This window comes from Bombina bombina, chromosome 3 (assembly GCF_027579735.1).
Source record: "Bombina bombina isolate aBomBom1 chromosome 3, aBomBom1.pri, whole genome shotgun sequence".
In the NCBI taxonomy this organism is placed as follows: Eukaryota; Metazoa; Chordata; class Amphibia; order Anura; family Bombinatoridae; genus Bombina; species Bombina bombina.
Genome location: NC_069501.1, coordinates 1,026,623,210 through 1,026,640,621, shown reverse-complemented (window position 1 = coordinate 1,026,640,621; position 17,412 = coordinate 1,026,623,210). Strand labels below are relative to the sequence as shown.

The following is a 17,412-nucleotide window of genomic DNA, read 5'->3' as shown; positions in this document are numbered from 1 at the left end:
GGGAAGGGTACCTTCCTACCACAGGATAATAAGAACAGACCTAAGGGACGGCAATCATCTAATTTTTGTTTGGACAAGTCCCAACGATCTCAACCTTCATCCAAGCTCGAGCAGCCCAAGAGTACTTAGAAGCCGGCTGCGTCCTGGAACACGTCCAAACAGACAAAGCCCGCCGAGAACAAATCAGCATGAAGGGGTTGCCCCCGATCCGGGATCGGAATGAGTAGGGGGCAGATTGTCACTTTTCTCAGATACATGGTTTCAGGATGTTCAGGATCCTTGGGTTCTGGAGGTCGTATCTCATGGATAACGGATAGGATTCAAATCTCATCCGCCTAGGGGCAGATTCCTAATCTCCAGACTTCCTACAAGACCAGAAAAGAGGACTGCCTTTTTAGGTTGTGTCCGGGATCTAGCCTCTTAAGGAGTAATTGTCCCGGTAACCTACATCAGAAAAAGGTCTGGGGTTCTATTCAAACCTCTTTGTGATTCCCAAAAAGGGAACTTTTTGTCCAATTCCGGACCTGAAGCGCCTAAACAAGTTTGAGTGTCCCCTCTTTCAAAATGGAGACAATACGGTCAATTCTTCCCCTGGTTCAGGAAGGACAGTTTGACCACCATAGACCTGAAGGATGCATACCTTCACATTCCGATACACGAGGAACATTTTCCGTTCCTGAGGTTTGCCTTTCTGGACCAGCACTTCCAGTTCATAGCACTTCCGTTTGGCTTAGCTACTGCTCCAAGGATATTTACGAAGGCTCTGGAGGCTCTTCTAGCGGTTTCCAGAACAAGAGGTATTGCAGTAGCACCTTACCTGGATGATACCTTTGTGCAAGCACCATATTTTCGTCTAGCAAGGGAGCACTCGGAATTCCTTCTCAGTCTTCTTTGATCTTACTCCAAATACCATGGTGAATTTCCTGGGTACGGTGATAGACTCTATATCAATTTCTACATCAAAATCTAGATTCTCTGAGGCTGACTACGTGGAGATTGAACGCATAGTCTTAGCCAAGAGAGGTTTGTCTAAGCGTGTCATCGACACTTTAATTCAGGCTCGTAAGCCAGTGACTCAACGCATCTACCATGAGGAGTGGCAGACTTACCTGCACTGGTGTGAGGAGCGTGGTTTTTTTGGCATAAGGATTTTATCTTTTCTCCAGGAGGGACTGGAGAAGAGTCTACCTGCTAGTTCCCTGGAGGGACAGAAATCGGCCCTGTCGATGTTGCTGCACAAGAGATTAGCTGAGCTTCCGGATGTGCAGTCCTTTGTTAATCCCTGACTAGGATCAGACCTGTGTTTCGAAGGGTGTCTCCGCCTTGGAGCCTCAATCTTGTTTTTCGTGTGTTGCAGCAGGCTCCGTTTGAGTCCATGCATAATGTTGACATTAAACTGTTATTTTGGAAGGTTCTATTACTATTGGCTATTGCCTCAGCTCGCAGAGTCTCTGAGATTTTCTGCTTTGCAATGTGACCCCCTTACCTTGTTTTTCATTCTGCTAAGGCGGTTTTACGTACTAAGTTTGGTTTTCTTCCTAAGGTGGTGTCAGATCGTAATATTAATCAAGAGATTGTTGTTCCTTCCTTGTGCCCCAATCCTTCCTCGATGAAGGAGCGTTTGCTTCACAATCTAGATGTGGTTCATGTCTTGAAGTTTTACCTTCAGGCTACTAAGGAGTTCAGACAATCTTCATCTTTGTTTGTCATCTATGTGGGTAAGCATAAGGGTCTGAAAGCCACTACGTCTTCGTTGTCTTTTTGGTTGAAGGGTGTCTTCCGCCTAGCTTATGAGACAATGGGACAACAGCCTCCTGAGAGGATTACGGCTCATTCCACTAGAGCAGTAGCTTCTTCCTAGGCTTTTAAGAATGAAGCCTCTATGGATCAGATTTGTAAGGCGGGTACCTGGTCCTCCTTACATACTTTTTCAAAATTTTACAAGTTTGATGTGTTTGCTTTGGCTGAAGCAGCTTTTGGGAGAAAGGTTTTGCAGGCTGTGGTGCCCTCAGATTAGGGTCCGCCTCTTTCTTGTTCCCTACCGTTACTCCTTCAGTGTCCTCTGGAGCTTGGTTATTGTTTTCCCAACAGTAAGGAATGAAGTCGTGGACTCTCCCTGCCTTATGGAAAGAAAACAAAATTTTTGCTTACCAGATAAATTCCTTTCTTTCCTGGCAGGGAGAGTCCCTGACCCCACCCGTATGATATTTTGATTTGGGCGTCTCCCTGTTTATTTGTTCTTCTGGCACCTTTATACCCTGATGTTTCTCCTACTTTTCCTTGTTCCCTCAGCCGATTGGGAGGGTAGGGGAAGTGGGAGGGAAATTTAAGCCTTTGGCTGGGGTGTCTTTGCCTCCTCCTGGTGGCCAGGTGTTGTATTTCCCAACAGTAAGGAATGACGTTGTGAACTCTCCCTGCCAGGAAAGAAAGGCATTTGTCTGGTAAGCATACATTTTGTTTTTTTATGTTTTTTGCTTCTTCTGAGGCAGCCTTTAGTAGGATCTCCATCAAGCAGTTGTCTCATGTTAATTTTATTTGTGCCTGTTGGTTATTTTTTATTGTCTTTTTTTTTAGGCTCTTTTCGGGCTTTGGGGATTTAGTTATTACTTGTGGACTCCACAGCTTAGGTATCCCAGTAGTAATGGATTGTGGACTCTCACCACCTGTATGAAGAAAATTTATTCTTTCCACGAGATCCCACCGTGTATTTTTTCTTGGTTGCTTTTTCCCCCCTGCTACTTTAATGGCTCTTATTCCTTTTTCTACCTCATTTTTCTTGGGTATACGTTAGACTGAGGTACCTGTGAGGTGGGAGGGGTTTTATAGAGTTCTTGGGGTTTATAATCTTTGCCTCCTCCTAGTGGTAGGGAAAAGTAATTTCCAAGAGTAATGGATCATGGACTCTCACCACCATGAAAAAATGTATCTGGTAAGCATAAATGATCTTTTTACTGTCAAAAAAAGGTTATTGCTCGACTATATGTGAACTAAAGCAGAGAGGAAGATAAGGAATATGAAAAAGATGGGGAAGTAACCTTGGAGGTGACGTATTGTCTTCTAATTACTCCAGAAAGCATAATAAAACGAAACATATACTATGCTATGAATACTGTGTAACTGGGAAGTAAAAATCTGGATTTTACATACTTAAAATAATGCTTCCAATTGTGCTGTTGTGACTGACATTATTTACTGAGACGTATTATTGTTATTCCAACAAATTTAACAATGGTAAAAAAGATGCAAATGAGCCACAAAAAAAAAGGATATCTATTTAAACAAAGGTACAATAATGCAATGTAATAATATAAAATCTATAATTTTTCTTATTTCTCTAAACAGAATATATACACTTTGTATTGTTGGCTGTCCTACCAAACATCCTGAGCAAATGGACACATTTGGAATAATTATTTCAAATACATTTCTGTAAAATCTATTAAAAGTGCAATTATAAATATATTAAAAATATAGATTTGATTTTCCTTTTAAGTGGTTTAACCATTTCTTATACTTAAGTACATTACAGTAAGCCCTGATCAAGGACAGCTGCTGAAGGGCATGTTTTTTCCATACTGTGAAGGATGTGGAACCCCACAGCTGGAGCAAGCAGTAGGGATTGTGGGAGCTGTGATTATGCCACACAATATGTACCTGCATTCAGCGTTGGTTAAGGTATGTACCATAAATTCATAATTAGGCCTTTTAACTACTGGACCTTCTTTTCTTAGTTTTCACTGTCTTTGTGGTTAAAGTATATGAAAACACAAAATGAAATCCATTTATATTTAAAGGAACATAAAAATAAAAAAAATAAACGTTCATGCAATTTTAATAGACATTTTAATTCGTTATCAAATTGACTTTGTTTTCTTAGCATCCGTGATTGGAAAGCATATCTAGGTAGGCTCAGGATTAGCAATGCACAGCTAGAAGGTAGCTGGTGATTAGTGGCTACACACATTCTTCAGGCATGCTCAGCTAGCTCCCAGTAGTATATTGCTGTTCTGGAGCTGTCTTAAACTATGTGTTTAATCCCTGTGCAGCAGATAAACACACTATTATATGTGTGCAACAGTGCATTTTCTTTTTGCACTTTTATATCTCTTTAAAGTAGTTAAAGGGACACTGAACCCAATTTTTTTTTTTTTGTGATTCAGATAGAGCATGCAATTTTAAGCAACTTTCTAATTTACTCCTATCATCAATTTTTCTTCGTTCTCTTGCTATCTTCATTTGAAAAAGAAAGCATCTAAGCTTTTTTCTTGGTTCAGAACTCTGGACAGAGCTTTTTTATTGGTGGAAGAATGTATCCACCAATCAGCAAGGACAACCCAGGTTGTTCACCAAAAATGGGCCGGCATTTAAACTTACATTCTTGCATTTCAAACAAAGATACCAAGAGAATAAAGAAAAATTGATAATAGGAGTAAATTAGAAAGTTGCTTAAAATGTCATGCTCTATCTGAATCATTAAAGAAAAAAATTGTGTTCAGTGTCCCTTTAACATTGCAATTTACCTCCGTTATTTATATTGGGCAGTACTATACAGAAATTTGCAGCACTGCAGAGAACTTGAACCACAGTAAAGGACGCAATTCTACAAATAACACCAGTCTTTTCAATCAGCGTTTTTATGAAATGGCAAAGCCCTGCAAATGTTACTAACAAATGTCCCTTTTAAAAAGGACAGTAAAGTCAAATATGTAACTTTCATGATTCAGATAGAGTATGCAGTTTTTAACTACTCTCCATTTTACTTCTGTTATCTAATTTGCTTTGTTCTCTTGATCTCCTTTATTGAAAAAGTAGATTGAGGAGCATCAATACACTGCTGGGAGCCAGTTGCTGATTGATGGCTGCACATATATACCTGTTGTCATTGGCTCATCTAATGCTAGTAGCACATTGCAGCTCCTTCATCACAGGACACCAAGACAATCAATCAATAGAAGTAAATCTTTCAAATTGTACGCTCTGACTGTGTCATGAAAGAAAACATTTTGGTTTCATGTCCCTTTGAATTTTTTCAAACATTTATTTTGTATTAATCAGCAAAATCTCCAGCATATTTTAAAGGGACAGTCAAGTCATATTTAAACTTTCATGATTCAGGTGCAATTTTAAATAACTTTCCAATTTACTTTTATCATCAAATTAGCTTTTTTATTTTGGTATTCTTTGTTGAAAGATAAACCTAGGTAGTCTCATATGCTCTTGAAGGCCTCCTCTTATCTCAGTGCATTTTATTAGCTTTCCACAGTTGCACAGACAACGCTAGTTCATGTGTGCCATATAGATAACATTGTGCTCACACCCATGGAGTTATGTATGAGTATGTATACTGTTATATAAGTACAAACATGGAACAAAATATTTCTGTCCCCATTGTTATTTCCATAGAGGAGTGAGTTATCGCTATCCCTCTGTCTACATATATATATGTTTATTTTGCAAAGATGTTCCAGTATTTCAGGTCACTGAATGTGTAAAATTGTATACCTCAAATTTTGCATACATATCAGCCACAACAGTCTACTATTCAGAGGGAATTCTCCCGGTACTTGACATTTTTGACAGTTTTTCACAGCCAGAAAGCGCTAGTTCATGTGAACCATATAGATAAGTGTGCTCACTTCAGTGGAGTTATTTATGAGTCAGCACTGATTGGCTAAAATGCAAGCCTGTCAAAAGAACTGAGGTAAGCGGGCAGTCTGCAGAAGCTTAGATACAAGGTAATAACAGAGGTAAAAAGTGTATTAATATAACTTTATGCAAAACTGGGGAATAGGTAACAAAGGGATTATCTATCTGTTTAAACAATAAAACAAATCAAGTAGACTGTCCCTTTAAGCCATTTGGATATGTATGGCTAAAAAAGAAATAATTCTAAGTTCCGAAGTTATAAGTAGGATATTTAAAAGAAGCATCTGTTAATTGCCATCTTTACTTGTTTTTCCAGTCCAGGGAGGTCAATCGCGCCAACAAGAAAGAAGTGAGGGAGGCAAATAAGTATTTCTTCATCGAGTCCAGTATAGCGCTTTTTATATCTTTCCTCATCAATGTCTTTGTTGTTGCTGTGTTTGCAGAAGCCTTCTTTGGAAAGACCAATGTAGAAGTGGTACGTGTCTGTTCTACAGTTTCCATAAAGACCTCATCTACACTTAAAGAACATAAACTCTTCTATTCAGAGACTGTAAAACAATACAGAGAGAATGATTGTTATGAAACCTAAAGTATATGTGCCCTACAATTTTAAATATACTGTTTACAACTATATTCTATAGAAACAAAATTTATGCTTACCTGATAAATTATTTTCTTTCCTGGCAGGGAGGGTCCACAAATTCATTCATTACTGTTAAATTCCCAACAGTAATGAATAGAATTCGTGGACTCTCCCTGCTTTTGGAAAGAAAAGGGTACCGGCAAAGTAATATCATTTAAATCCTCTGTTAACCCCTTAATTTTTGGCTTTGTGAAGTTTCATTTAAACTCATTTTAGAAAATGACCATTTATATAAGACCCTATTCAGGCCTTTATTTTGGCCAAATGCACTCGTAAACATGCGTGCATGCACTGTAGTGTGTGCGCAAACATCACATGTGACGTATCATGTCACATGACACCCAACTGAAGCAGTTCACATATATCATGTGCACTGCTTCAGAGCTATGTAAGAAACCGTACTGGCATAGAAGATCAGGATATATTACCAATTTGATGAATGAAAGTCTCACTAAAGTTTTAAATTCTATCCTATGACTTGAGCGAGTATGCTCAAGTTTACATTCACTTTAAATTACAGGAAAAAGGAGACAAAATAAAGTATAGTGCAAAGTTTTGTTTTAAATTTTTGCCCTTTTAAAGGTGAGTATCGACAATTTAAATGTAATCCTATAAAACAGGTTTATATATCAGATCTATGCAACATATTTTTTAAGATCAATTTTACGCTTTGGATAGTGATTGATCCTCTCCAGAAAAGCAGCATTGTTAACGAAATCTCATTTGTTAATTTCTAGTTACAACAAGATTAATTAGCCCATTCAGTCCTGCTAATAGTTCTTTATGCCAGTTGTACGGATCACATGATTGCAGTATGTGTTGAGTTTATAATGTAATCCTTGTTTTTTTTCCTCTCACCAGTTACAAGAATGCATGAACAAGACAGATCAAAGTAGATTGTTTCCAAACAACACCGAATCTTTGGAAGTTGATATTTACAAAGGAGTGAGTACTTTTTACAAAGATAATGTTTGTATTTTAAATATTGTGCTCACTGTAAGGGAAGTGAAAAAGAACATCTAATATGCTCATTGTATCAGAAGCCTACTGATATTATAAAAACGTATTAAACACACGTAGACACGTACAGCTCTACAGTCCCTATGTTACTTTATATAGAGGAAATTTATAAAACAGGAGAGATCTTTTCTGATTTTAGTGAATATTCACCATAACGTAGGGTAATATCGGAACTGTAATGCTTTGTGTGATGCCGGCTGTTCCATGAATCTAAAACCAGGGCTTTTCAAAGTCTGAAGAAATTTGCCCCAATAATAGTTGTTACTTTATTTTTTTCCCTTTATAGAAAATTGTAATACTTTTAATTTGGAGAATTTACATCTGATCCAGGGTTTTACACACAACTACATGAAATGATTCTGCTCAACCTAAAGAGTAATTCACTCACATTTCAATTTGCACTTCATTACTTATCAAAACAACAAATGCAATGCAGTCTGAGTGATTTAAAGTGAAGGTCAATTTGGATGAATTAGTGCCCGGTTTTTAATAAACCTATTAAAAACAAGGGCACTTTAATTAATCAAAATTGACATTTCACTCCTTTTCTTCAAAAACTTACCTTTTAATCCAGTCAGCCCTTGCAGCAATTCCTCCGCCCTTTGCAAGTCCTCTTTGCAGGTCCAAAATGACGAATCCGGCTTCCTCCAATCACGGCGTTGCATCAGGCCATGATCCCCCCGGGGGGAAGCTGTGATTGGAGGAAGCTGGATTCGTCATTCTGACATAAGAAGAGGCTTCCAACGGCCGGGGAATCGCTGGAGCGGCTTTCAGGATTAAAAGGTAAGTTTTTGAAGAAAAGGAGTGAAATGTCAATTTTGATGAAGTGCCCTTGTTTTTAATAGGTTTATTAAAAACCGGGCACTAATTCATCTAAATTGACCTTCACTTTTCTTTCACCTACATCCCTCCCTTTGCTGTATTCCACAACGACATGACAAGTGTCATTGTCAGCTGTTGCTTCCATAGTATAGTGCAAAGTGTCACTGCACCACGGCTCCCCTTATATGCGCTGGCACCGCCTCACACTGTGAAAACCACTGGTCTAGACTACTGTAGCAAAAATTGTAATCTTATATTTTTCTGTTGTTTTTGAGCCGTTGAATATATTTGTTTACATTAAAATGAAGATAGAGCATTCACCTTGTTATGTCTGACTGCTGATAAAACAGTATTTTAGAGCTCAGTCATTACAGGCTTGGAAGCTTCTATTGTACATTGTGTTGCAGGCATGAATCGTGAGGCTTCAATTACTGTTTGCGCACTTAAAAAATTTAAAGAAAATAATTTTCGGCATGAAGTTATTTTTAACATGTAATAATTTACACACTCATTGAATACGTCATTTATTGTAGCTTGACTGTATTTTCTTGTATTTGTAATATAAAACTGCATCAAAATGGCGTTGTCCGGTACAGTATTTAGAATGTAAAGTGTTGGGGTGGCTTACAGCTAACCGACTCACAGACAGGACCTGTACCCTTATTATTCATGTATTGATTATTGTCCCTGCAATAATGTAATAGTGCTGCATGCTATTAAATAAAGTAATAAGTATTTACGTATCTAGAAAATTGCTTATTTCTTGTAGGAGATCTTTTTAGTAAAAAAACCCCCAAAAAACATACTTTTGTATTTAACTGCACATTTACAACTGGTAAAATGTTGATTACAGGAAATAATGTATTTTAAAATAAGATAAAAATTTGTATTTAGGCTTAGAGTCCATAGAAAAGCATATGCCTTGAAAAGCTCTCTCTTCCCGGAGAAAGTACAAGGATATGAACCTCAAATTATTTAATAGAAGTAAATATAGTGTTTAATGGTTGGTAGCTTCAGACATTCATAAACTGCACGTTTCTTTTATGGGGATATGAAGGTTTGTATTTGAGTTGTCATGGCGATTTTACCTCCCTAATGTTACTGATTGTTGTGTTCCAGGGAGTGGTTCTGGGATGTTATTTCGGGCCTGCAGCTCTCTACATCTGGGCAATTGGTATTCTAGCAGCAGGACAGAGCTCTACAATGACTGGCACCTATTCGGGTCAGTTTGTCATGGAGGTATGTATGTCTCCCAACTAGTACTTCACTTAACATTTCAAAAAAAATTCTGTGGTGAGAAACCGATAAAGCTGAGGTGACAGCTACCTATTTTAACATTGTGTATTACAAAAAAATGTTAATCCCTATGTTTTGACTTAAATTTGAAAACAAAAAACATTACTTCTGGTAAAGCCTTTTTCTCCAACATTGGTGTGTCCGGTCCACAGCGTCATCCTTACTTGTGGGATTATCTCTTCCCCAACAGGAAATGGCAAAGAGTCCCTGCAAAGCTGGCCATATAGTCCCTCCTAGGCTCCGCCCACCCCAGTCATTCTCTTTGCCGTTGCACAGGCAACATCTCCACGGAGATGGTTAAGAGTATGTGGTGTTTAGTTGTAGTTTTTTTATTCTACTATCAAGAGTTTGTTATTTTAAAATAGTGCTGGTATGTACTATTTACTCTGAAACAGAAAAAGATGAAGATTTCTGTTTGTGAGAGGAAGATGATTTTAGCAGACAGTAACTAAAATCGATTGCTGTTTCCACATAGTAACTTCAGTTGGGGGAAACAGCAGACTTTTCTGCTTAAGGTATGACTAGCCATATTTCTAACAAGACTATGTAATGCTGGAAGGCTGTCATTTCCCCTCATGGGGACCGGTAAGCCATTTTCTTAGTCTCAAACAGAATAAAGGGCTTAATATGGGCTATAAAACTGGTAGACAATTTTATGGGCTAAATCGATTGCTTTATTTGGACATTTTATACATGTTTATGCTGATAATTCACACTTATAAACTTGGGGAACGTTTTTTAACGTCAGGCACTATGTTAGACACCTTTTCCAGTCAGGAAGGGCCTTCCCAGTTGTAGGCTGAGCCTCATTTTCGCGCCATTACTGCGCAGTTGTTTTTGAGAGCAAGACATGCAGATGCATGTGTGAGGACCCGAAAGTAGTTGGAAAAGTTCCTAGAAGGCGTCTTTTGGTATCGTATTCCCCTCTGGGCTTGGTAAAGTCACAGCAAAGGCTGTAGCTGGGACTGTATAGGGGTTAAATCTGTAACCGGCTCCGGTTTCGTTATTTTAAGGGTTAAAGCTCTGAAAATTGGTGTGCAATACTTTTAATGCTTTAAGACACTGGTGAAATTTTGGTAAATTTTGAACAATTCCTTCATATTTTTTCACATATTCAGTAATAAAGTGTGCTCTGTTTAAAATTCAAAGAGACAGTAACGGTTTTGTTTTAAAACGGTTTTTGTGCTTTATTGACAAGTTTAAGCCTGTTTAACATGTCTGTGCCTTCAGATAAGCTATGTTCTATATGTATGAAAGCCAATGTGTCTCCCCCTTCAAAATTGTGTGATAATTGTGCCATAGCGTCCAAACAAAGTAAGGACAGTACTGCCACAGATAATGAAATTGCCCAAGATGATTCCTCAGATGAAGGGAGTAGACATGGTTCTACATCATCTCCTTCTGTGTCTACACCAGTTTTGCCCACGCAGGAGGCCCCTAGTACTTCTAGCGCGCCAATGCTTATTACCATGCAACAATTGACGGCTGTAATGGATAACTCCATAGCAAATATTTTATCCAAAATGCCTGCATATCAGAGAAAGCGCGATTGCTCTGTTTTAAACACAGAAGAGCAGGAGGGCGCTGATGATAATTGTTCTGTCATACCCTCACACCAATCTGAAGGGGCCATGAGGGAGGTTTTGTCAGATGGGGAAATTTCAGATTCAGGAAAAATTTCTCAACAGGCTGAACCTGATGTTGTGACATTTAAATTTAAATTAGAACATCTCCGCACACTGCTTAAGGAGGTGTTATCTACTCTGGATGATTGTGACAACTTGGTCATTCCAGAAAAATTATGCAAGATGGACAAGTTCCTAGAGGTTCCGGTGCACCCCGACGCTTTTCCTATACCCAAGCGGGTGGCGGACATAGTGAATAAGGAGTGGGAGAAGCCCGGCATACCTTTTGTTCCCCCTCCTATATTTAAGAAATTATTTCCTATGGTCGACCCCAGAAAGGACTTATGGCAGACAGTCCCTAAGGTCGAGGGAGCAGTTTCTACTCTAAACAAGCGCACTACTATTCCTATCGAGGATAGTTGTGCTTTCAAAGATCCTATGGATAAAAAATTGGAAGGTTTGCTTAAAAAGATTTTTGTACAGCAGGGTTACATTCTACAACCCATTTCGTGCATTGTTCCTGTCACTACAGCAGCGTGGTTCTGGTTCGAGGAACTAGAAAAGTCGCTCAGTAGAGAGACTCCATATGAGGAGGTTATGGACAGAGTTCACGCACTTAAGTTGGCTAACTCTTTTATTTTAGATGCCGCTTTGCAATTAGCTAGATTAGCGGCGAAAAATTCAGGGTTTGCAATTGTGGCGCGCAGAGCGCTTTGGCTAAAGTCTTGGTCAGCAGATGTATCATCCAAGACAAAATTGCTTAACATCCCCTTCAAGGGTAAAACTCTCTTTGGACCAGAATTGAAAGAGATTATCTCAGAACTGGGGGAAAGGGCCACGCCCTCCCACAAGATAGGCCTTTCAAGGCCAAGAATAAGTCTAATTTTCGTTCCTTTCGTAATTTCAGGAACGGACCGGCCTCTAATTCTGCATCCTCTAAGCAAGAGGGTAATGCCTCACAGTCCAAACCAGCCTGGAAACCGATGCAAGGCTGGAACAAGGGTAAGCAGACCAAGAAACCTGCTACCGCTAACAAAACAGCATGAAGGAGTAGCCCCCGATCCGGGACCGGATCTAGTGGGGGGCAGACTCTCTCTCTTTGCTCAGGCTTGGGCAAGAGATGTTCAGGATCCCTGGACGCTAGAAATAGTTTCTCAGGGTTATCTTCTGGAATTCAAGGAACTACCCCCAAGGGGAAGGTTCCACATGTCTCACTTATCCTCAAACCAAATAAAGAGACAGGCGTTCTTACATTGTGTAGAAGACCTGTTAAAGATGGGAGTGATACACCCAGTTCCAATGACGGAACAAGGAATGGGATTTTGCTCAAATCTGTTCGTAGTTCCCAAAAAAGAGGGAACCTTCAGACCAATTCTGGTTTTAAAGATCCTAAACAAATTTCTCAGGGTACCATCGTTCAAAATGGAAACCATTCGAACGATTCTACCCACTATCCAGGAAGGTCAATTTATGACTACCGTGGATCTAAAGGATGCGTACCTACATATTCCTATCCACAAAGAACATCATCAGTTCCTAAGGTTCGCCTTTCTGGAGAAACATTACCAGTTTGTGGCCCTCCCATTCGGATTAGCCACTGCTCCAAGGATTTTCACAAAGGTACTCGGGTCCCTTCTAGCGGTTCTAAGACCGAGGGGCATTGCAGTAGTACCATACTTGGACGACATTCTAATACAAGCGTCGTCCCTTTCAAAAGCAAAGGCTCATACAGACATCGTTCTGGCCTTTCTCAGATCTCACGGATGGAAGGTGAATATAGAAAAAAGTTCTCTGTCTCCGTCAACAAGAGTTCCCTTCTTGGGAACAATAATAGATTCCTTAGAAATGAGGACTTTTCTGACAGATGTCAGAAAGTCAAAACTTCTAAGCGCTTGTCAAGTTCTTCATTCTGTTCCACGTCCTTCCATAGCTCAGTGCATGGAAGTAGTAGGGTTGATGGTTGCAGCAATGGACATAGTTCCTTTTGCGCGAATTCATCTAAGACCATTACAACTGTGCATGCTGAAACAGTGGAATGGGGACTATACAGACTTTTCTCCAGTGATTCAAGTAGATCAGAAGACCAGAGATTCACTCCGTTGGTGGATATCCCTGGACCACCTATCCCAGGGAATGAGCTTCCGCAGACCAGAGTGGGTCATTGTCACGACCGACGCCAGTCTAGTGGGCTGGGGTGCGGTCTGGGAATCCCTGAAAGCTCAGGGACTATGGTCTCGGGAAGAGTCTCTTCTCCCGATAAACATTCTGGAACTAAGAGCGATATTCAATGCTCTCAGGGCTTGGCCTCAGCTTGCAAAGACCAGATTCATAAGATTCCAATCAGACAACATGACGACTGTTGCGTATATCAATCATCAGGGGGGAACAAGGAGTTCCCTGGCGATGAAAGAAGTGACCAAAATAATACAATGGGCGGAGAATCACTCCTGCCATCTATCTGCGATCCACATCCCAGGTGTGGAAAACTGGGAAGCGGATTATCTGAGTCGTCAGACATTCCATCCGGGGGAGTGGGAACTCCACCCGGAGATTTTTGCCCAGTTGACTCAATTATGGGGCATTCCAGACATGGATCTGATGGCGTCTCGTCAGAACTTCAAGGTTCCTTGCTACGGGTCCAGATCCAGGGATCCCAAGGCGACTCTAGTAGATGCACTAGTAGCGCCTTGGTCCTTCAACCTAGCTTATGTGTTTCCACCGTTCCCTCTCATTCCCAGGCTGGTAGCCAGGATCAAACAGGAGAGGGCCTCGGTGATCTTGATAGCTCCTGCGTGGCCACGCAGGACTTGGTATGCAGACCTGGTGAATATGTCATCGGTTCCACCATGGAAGCTACCTTTGAGACAGGACCTTCTTGTTCAGGGTCCATTCGAACATCCAAATCTGATCTCCCTCCAGCTGACGGCTTGGAGATTGAACGCTTGATTCTATCAAAGCGTGGGTTTTCAGATTCTGTGATAGATACTCTGGTTCAGGCCAGAAAACCGGTAACTAGAAAGATTTACCATAAAATATGGAAAAGATATATCTGCTGGTGTGAATCCAAGGGATTCCCATGGAATAAGATAAAAATTCCTAAGATTCTTTCCTTTCTGCAAGAAGGTTTGGATAAAGGATTATCTGCGAGTTCTCTAAAGGGACAGATTTCTGCTTTATCTGTCTTACTACACAAACGACTGGCAGCTATGCCAGATGTTCAAGCATTTGTTCAGGCTCTGGTTAGGATCAAGCCTGTTTACAGACCTTTGACTCCTCCCTGGAGTTTAAATCTAGTCCTTTCAGTTCTTCAAGGGGTTCCGTTTGAACCTCTACATTCCATAGATATTAAGTTGTTATCTTGGAAAGTTTTGTTTTTGGTTGCTATTTCTTCTGCTAGAAGAGTTTCAGAGTCATCTGCTCTGCAGTGTTCTCCGCCCTATCTGGTGTTCCATGCAGATAAGGTGGTTTTGCGTACTAAGCCTGGTTTTCTTCCAAAGGTTGTTTCTAACAAAAATATTAACCAGGAGATAGTTGTACCTTCTTTGTGTCCGAATCCAGTTTCAAAGAAGGAACGTTTGTTACACAATTTGGACGTAGTCCGTGCTCTAAAATTCTATTTAGAAGCTACAAAAGATTTCAGACAAACATCTTCTCTGTTTGTCGTCTATTCTGGTAAAAGGAGAGGTCAAAAAGCGACTTCTACCTCTCTTTCCTTTTGGCTTAAAAGCATCATCCGATTGGCTTACGAGACTGCCGGACGGCAGCCTCCTGAAAGTATCACAGCTCACTCCACTAGGGCTGTGGCTTCCACATGGGCCTTCAAGAACGAGGCTTCTGTTGATCAGATATGTAAGGCAGCGACTTGGTCTTCACTGCACACTTTTGCCAAATTTTACAAATTTGATACTTTTGCTTCTTCGGAGGCTATTTTTGGGAGAAAGGTTTTGCAAGCCATGGTGCCTTCCGTTTAGGTAACCTGATTTGCTCCCTCCCTTCATCCGTGTCTTAAAGCTTTGGTATTGGTTCCCACAAGTAAGGATGATGCCGTGGACCGGACACACCAATGTTGGAGAAAACAGAATTTATGCTTACCTGATAAATTACTTTCTCCAACGGTGTGTCCGGTCCACGGCCTGCCCTGGTTTTTTAATCAGGTCTGATGAATTATTTTCTCTAACTACAGTCACCACGGTACCATATGGTTTCTCCTATATTTTTCCTCCTGTCCGTCGGTCGAATGACTGGGGTGGGCGGAGCCTAGGAGGGACTATATAGCCAGCTTTGCTGGGACTCTTTGCCATTTCCTGTTGGGGAAGAGATATTCCCACAAGTAAGGATGATGCCGTGGACCGGACACACCGTTGGAGAAAGTAATTTATCAGGTAAGCATAAATTCTGTTTTTATTGATTCAGCAGATATACTGTAGATGGTTTCCTATGCATAATTCAGCCGGACAAATAAAGCAGGACAGATAGCTCAGCATGCTAAGGCACTCTGGCTGAGCGCTGTAGCAACCCAAGGGTTGCAGGTTCGATCCCCGGCGAGGTCCACTCATCCTTTCATCCTTCCGAGGTCGATAAAATGAGCAGCGCCTTGAGACCCTTATGGGTGATTAGCCGCGCTTTACAAGTACCCAATACATACATACATACATACATGATATGGGATTCTGTCTCCCATATGTAGTATACATTAGAAAGAGATAGTGAATAGAAACATGTAGCACAATGTACAATTCTGTGCTCCATTTACATACAAGGATTGAGGGCTTTGCTAAAAAACATATATAGTCAGTATGCTTGCAAATCCCAGCTCTTTAAGGTGACGGTAAATAGCTGTGCACAACTACAATAGCATAGTTACTGCTCACCATGTGCCTGCAGCTCTCTGGTGCAAGCTGGTCAAGCGTCACATCTTCATACTCATTGAGCTTAGGTATTCTTGCAGCACACAGATCAGTGATGTTGGCAGCATTTGACAAATTTATTATGGACTTCAGGTTAGTGTGCTTAATACAGTGTGAGAGATTTACATTGTTATAGTGGTTGCATATTATTGATGCGACCTTTTTATATACGTTGTTTAACTATTAAACTGTGTATAAAAACTGCAAAAATGTAAACCTACTGCTCTGAAAGAGGTGGCTACATCATGGATCTGTGATTGTTCGCCACTTCTGCCACAGGGTACAAGAATAAGTGAGCTCTAAGATTGCAAAGTCAACTATGAAAATGCAGAGCTTCATCACCTGTAAAGGGTTAGAATAAGAGAACAGCTGCAGACACAGGCAAAAAAAAAATAGTGTGGTAATTAATGACCATTCTGTTAAAGTTGTGTCCAGCAGTTAATGTTCCTTTTAATCACCTTGACGACATCACACAAATTTGCTATTAGGTGGGATACAAGAATGTTGGTTGTGTACAGTGATCAAAAGGTAATTGAGAATCAGATGTTTGAGAATCAGACATGCAATTACATGCAAACGGTGAACAAAGAATACCATCAGTCTCAAGGAAAAGCATCTTAAATAAAAAGATATTTGCAAAAAGTCTCAGAAAATATGTCTAATGCAGTGGTTCCCAAATCTTTTCAGGTCGCTGCCCCCCTTGGTTCTATATACTCACCATTGGTTACCCACTGATGTAACCCATAAAAGTAATATTCAGACCAGTAGTGCACAAACCCTATCAAAGATAATGATACAATACAATCTAAAGGAGTAACAATTAAAGATATTAACATTTTAAAATATTTTTTTTAAATTTTATTAAAACTTCTTTATCTTTTGATTCCAGATTTTTAAAGTTGATAGTCAGTGTGCAAGATTAATTTAAACCACATTTATTTTTTATGATACGATGAGTCCACATATCATCTTAATTACTAATGGGATATTCACCTCCTGGTCAGCAGGAGGTCGGCAAAGAGCACCACAGCAGCAAAGCTGTTAAATAGCTCCTCCCTTCCCTCCCACTCCAGTCAGTCTCTTTGCCTACACTAGTGATAAGAAGTGGTAAAGTGAGGTGCTAGTTAGAATTCTTCAATCAAGAGTTTATTATTTTTAAAGTGGTACAGGATTGTGCTGCTTTGTCCTAGGGTGTAGCCGTAGTCCATATCAGTCTCTTCAGTAGAGCATTGGTGGCTTTAGAGCAATGGGAACTTGTGGGACATAATTCTCACTGCGCCTCCCATGTTTTCTTGCTGCCCTATATCCTTCAGTCTAAGGTAAACATTTACTCAGCATTTTATTCTCCTCAGGTCGATGTGAGGGAGAGGACCTCTCAAGCCTGAGAGCTGCCTTGCTGCTAGGCAGATGCTAAGGTAAGTGCTACTTTAATTTTCTGGGGCACATGGAAACA

General features: G+C 40.2%; 1 protein-coding gene across 3 annotated transcripts in view; it reads left to right on the top strand.

The window, feature by feature from the left end:
• Positions 1-17,412, top strand: part of SLC11A2 (solute carrier family 11 member 2) — a 192,752-nt gene that overhangs the window by 126,578 nt on the left and 48,762 nt on the right. For all 3 annotated transcript variants that reach the window (XM_053708216.1, XM_053708217.1, XM_053708218.1), the window contains exons 9-12: positions 3,520-3,675; positions 5,963-6,121; positions 7,151-7,234; positions 9,251-9,370. In XM_053708216.1, coding sequence (XP_053564191.1) covers positions 3,520-3,675; positions 5,963-6,121; positions 7,151-7,234; positions 9,251-9,370 — 519 coding nt within the window. The remainder of the gene's footprint in view (positions 1-3,519; positions 3,676-5,962; positions 6,122-7,150; positions 7,235-9,250; positions 9,371-17,412) is intronic.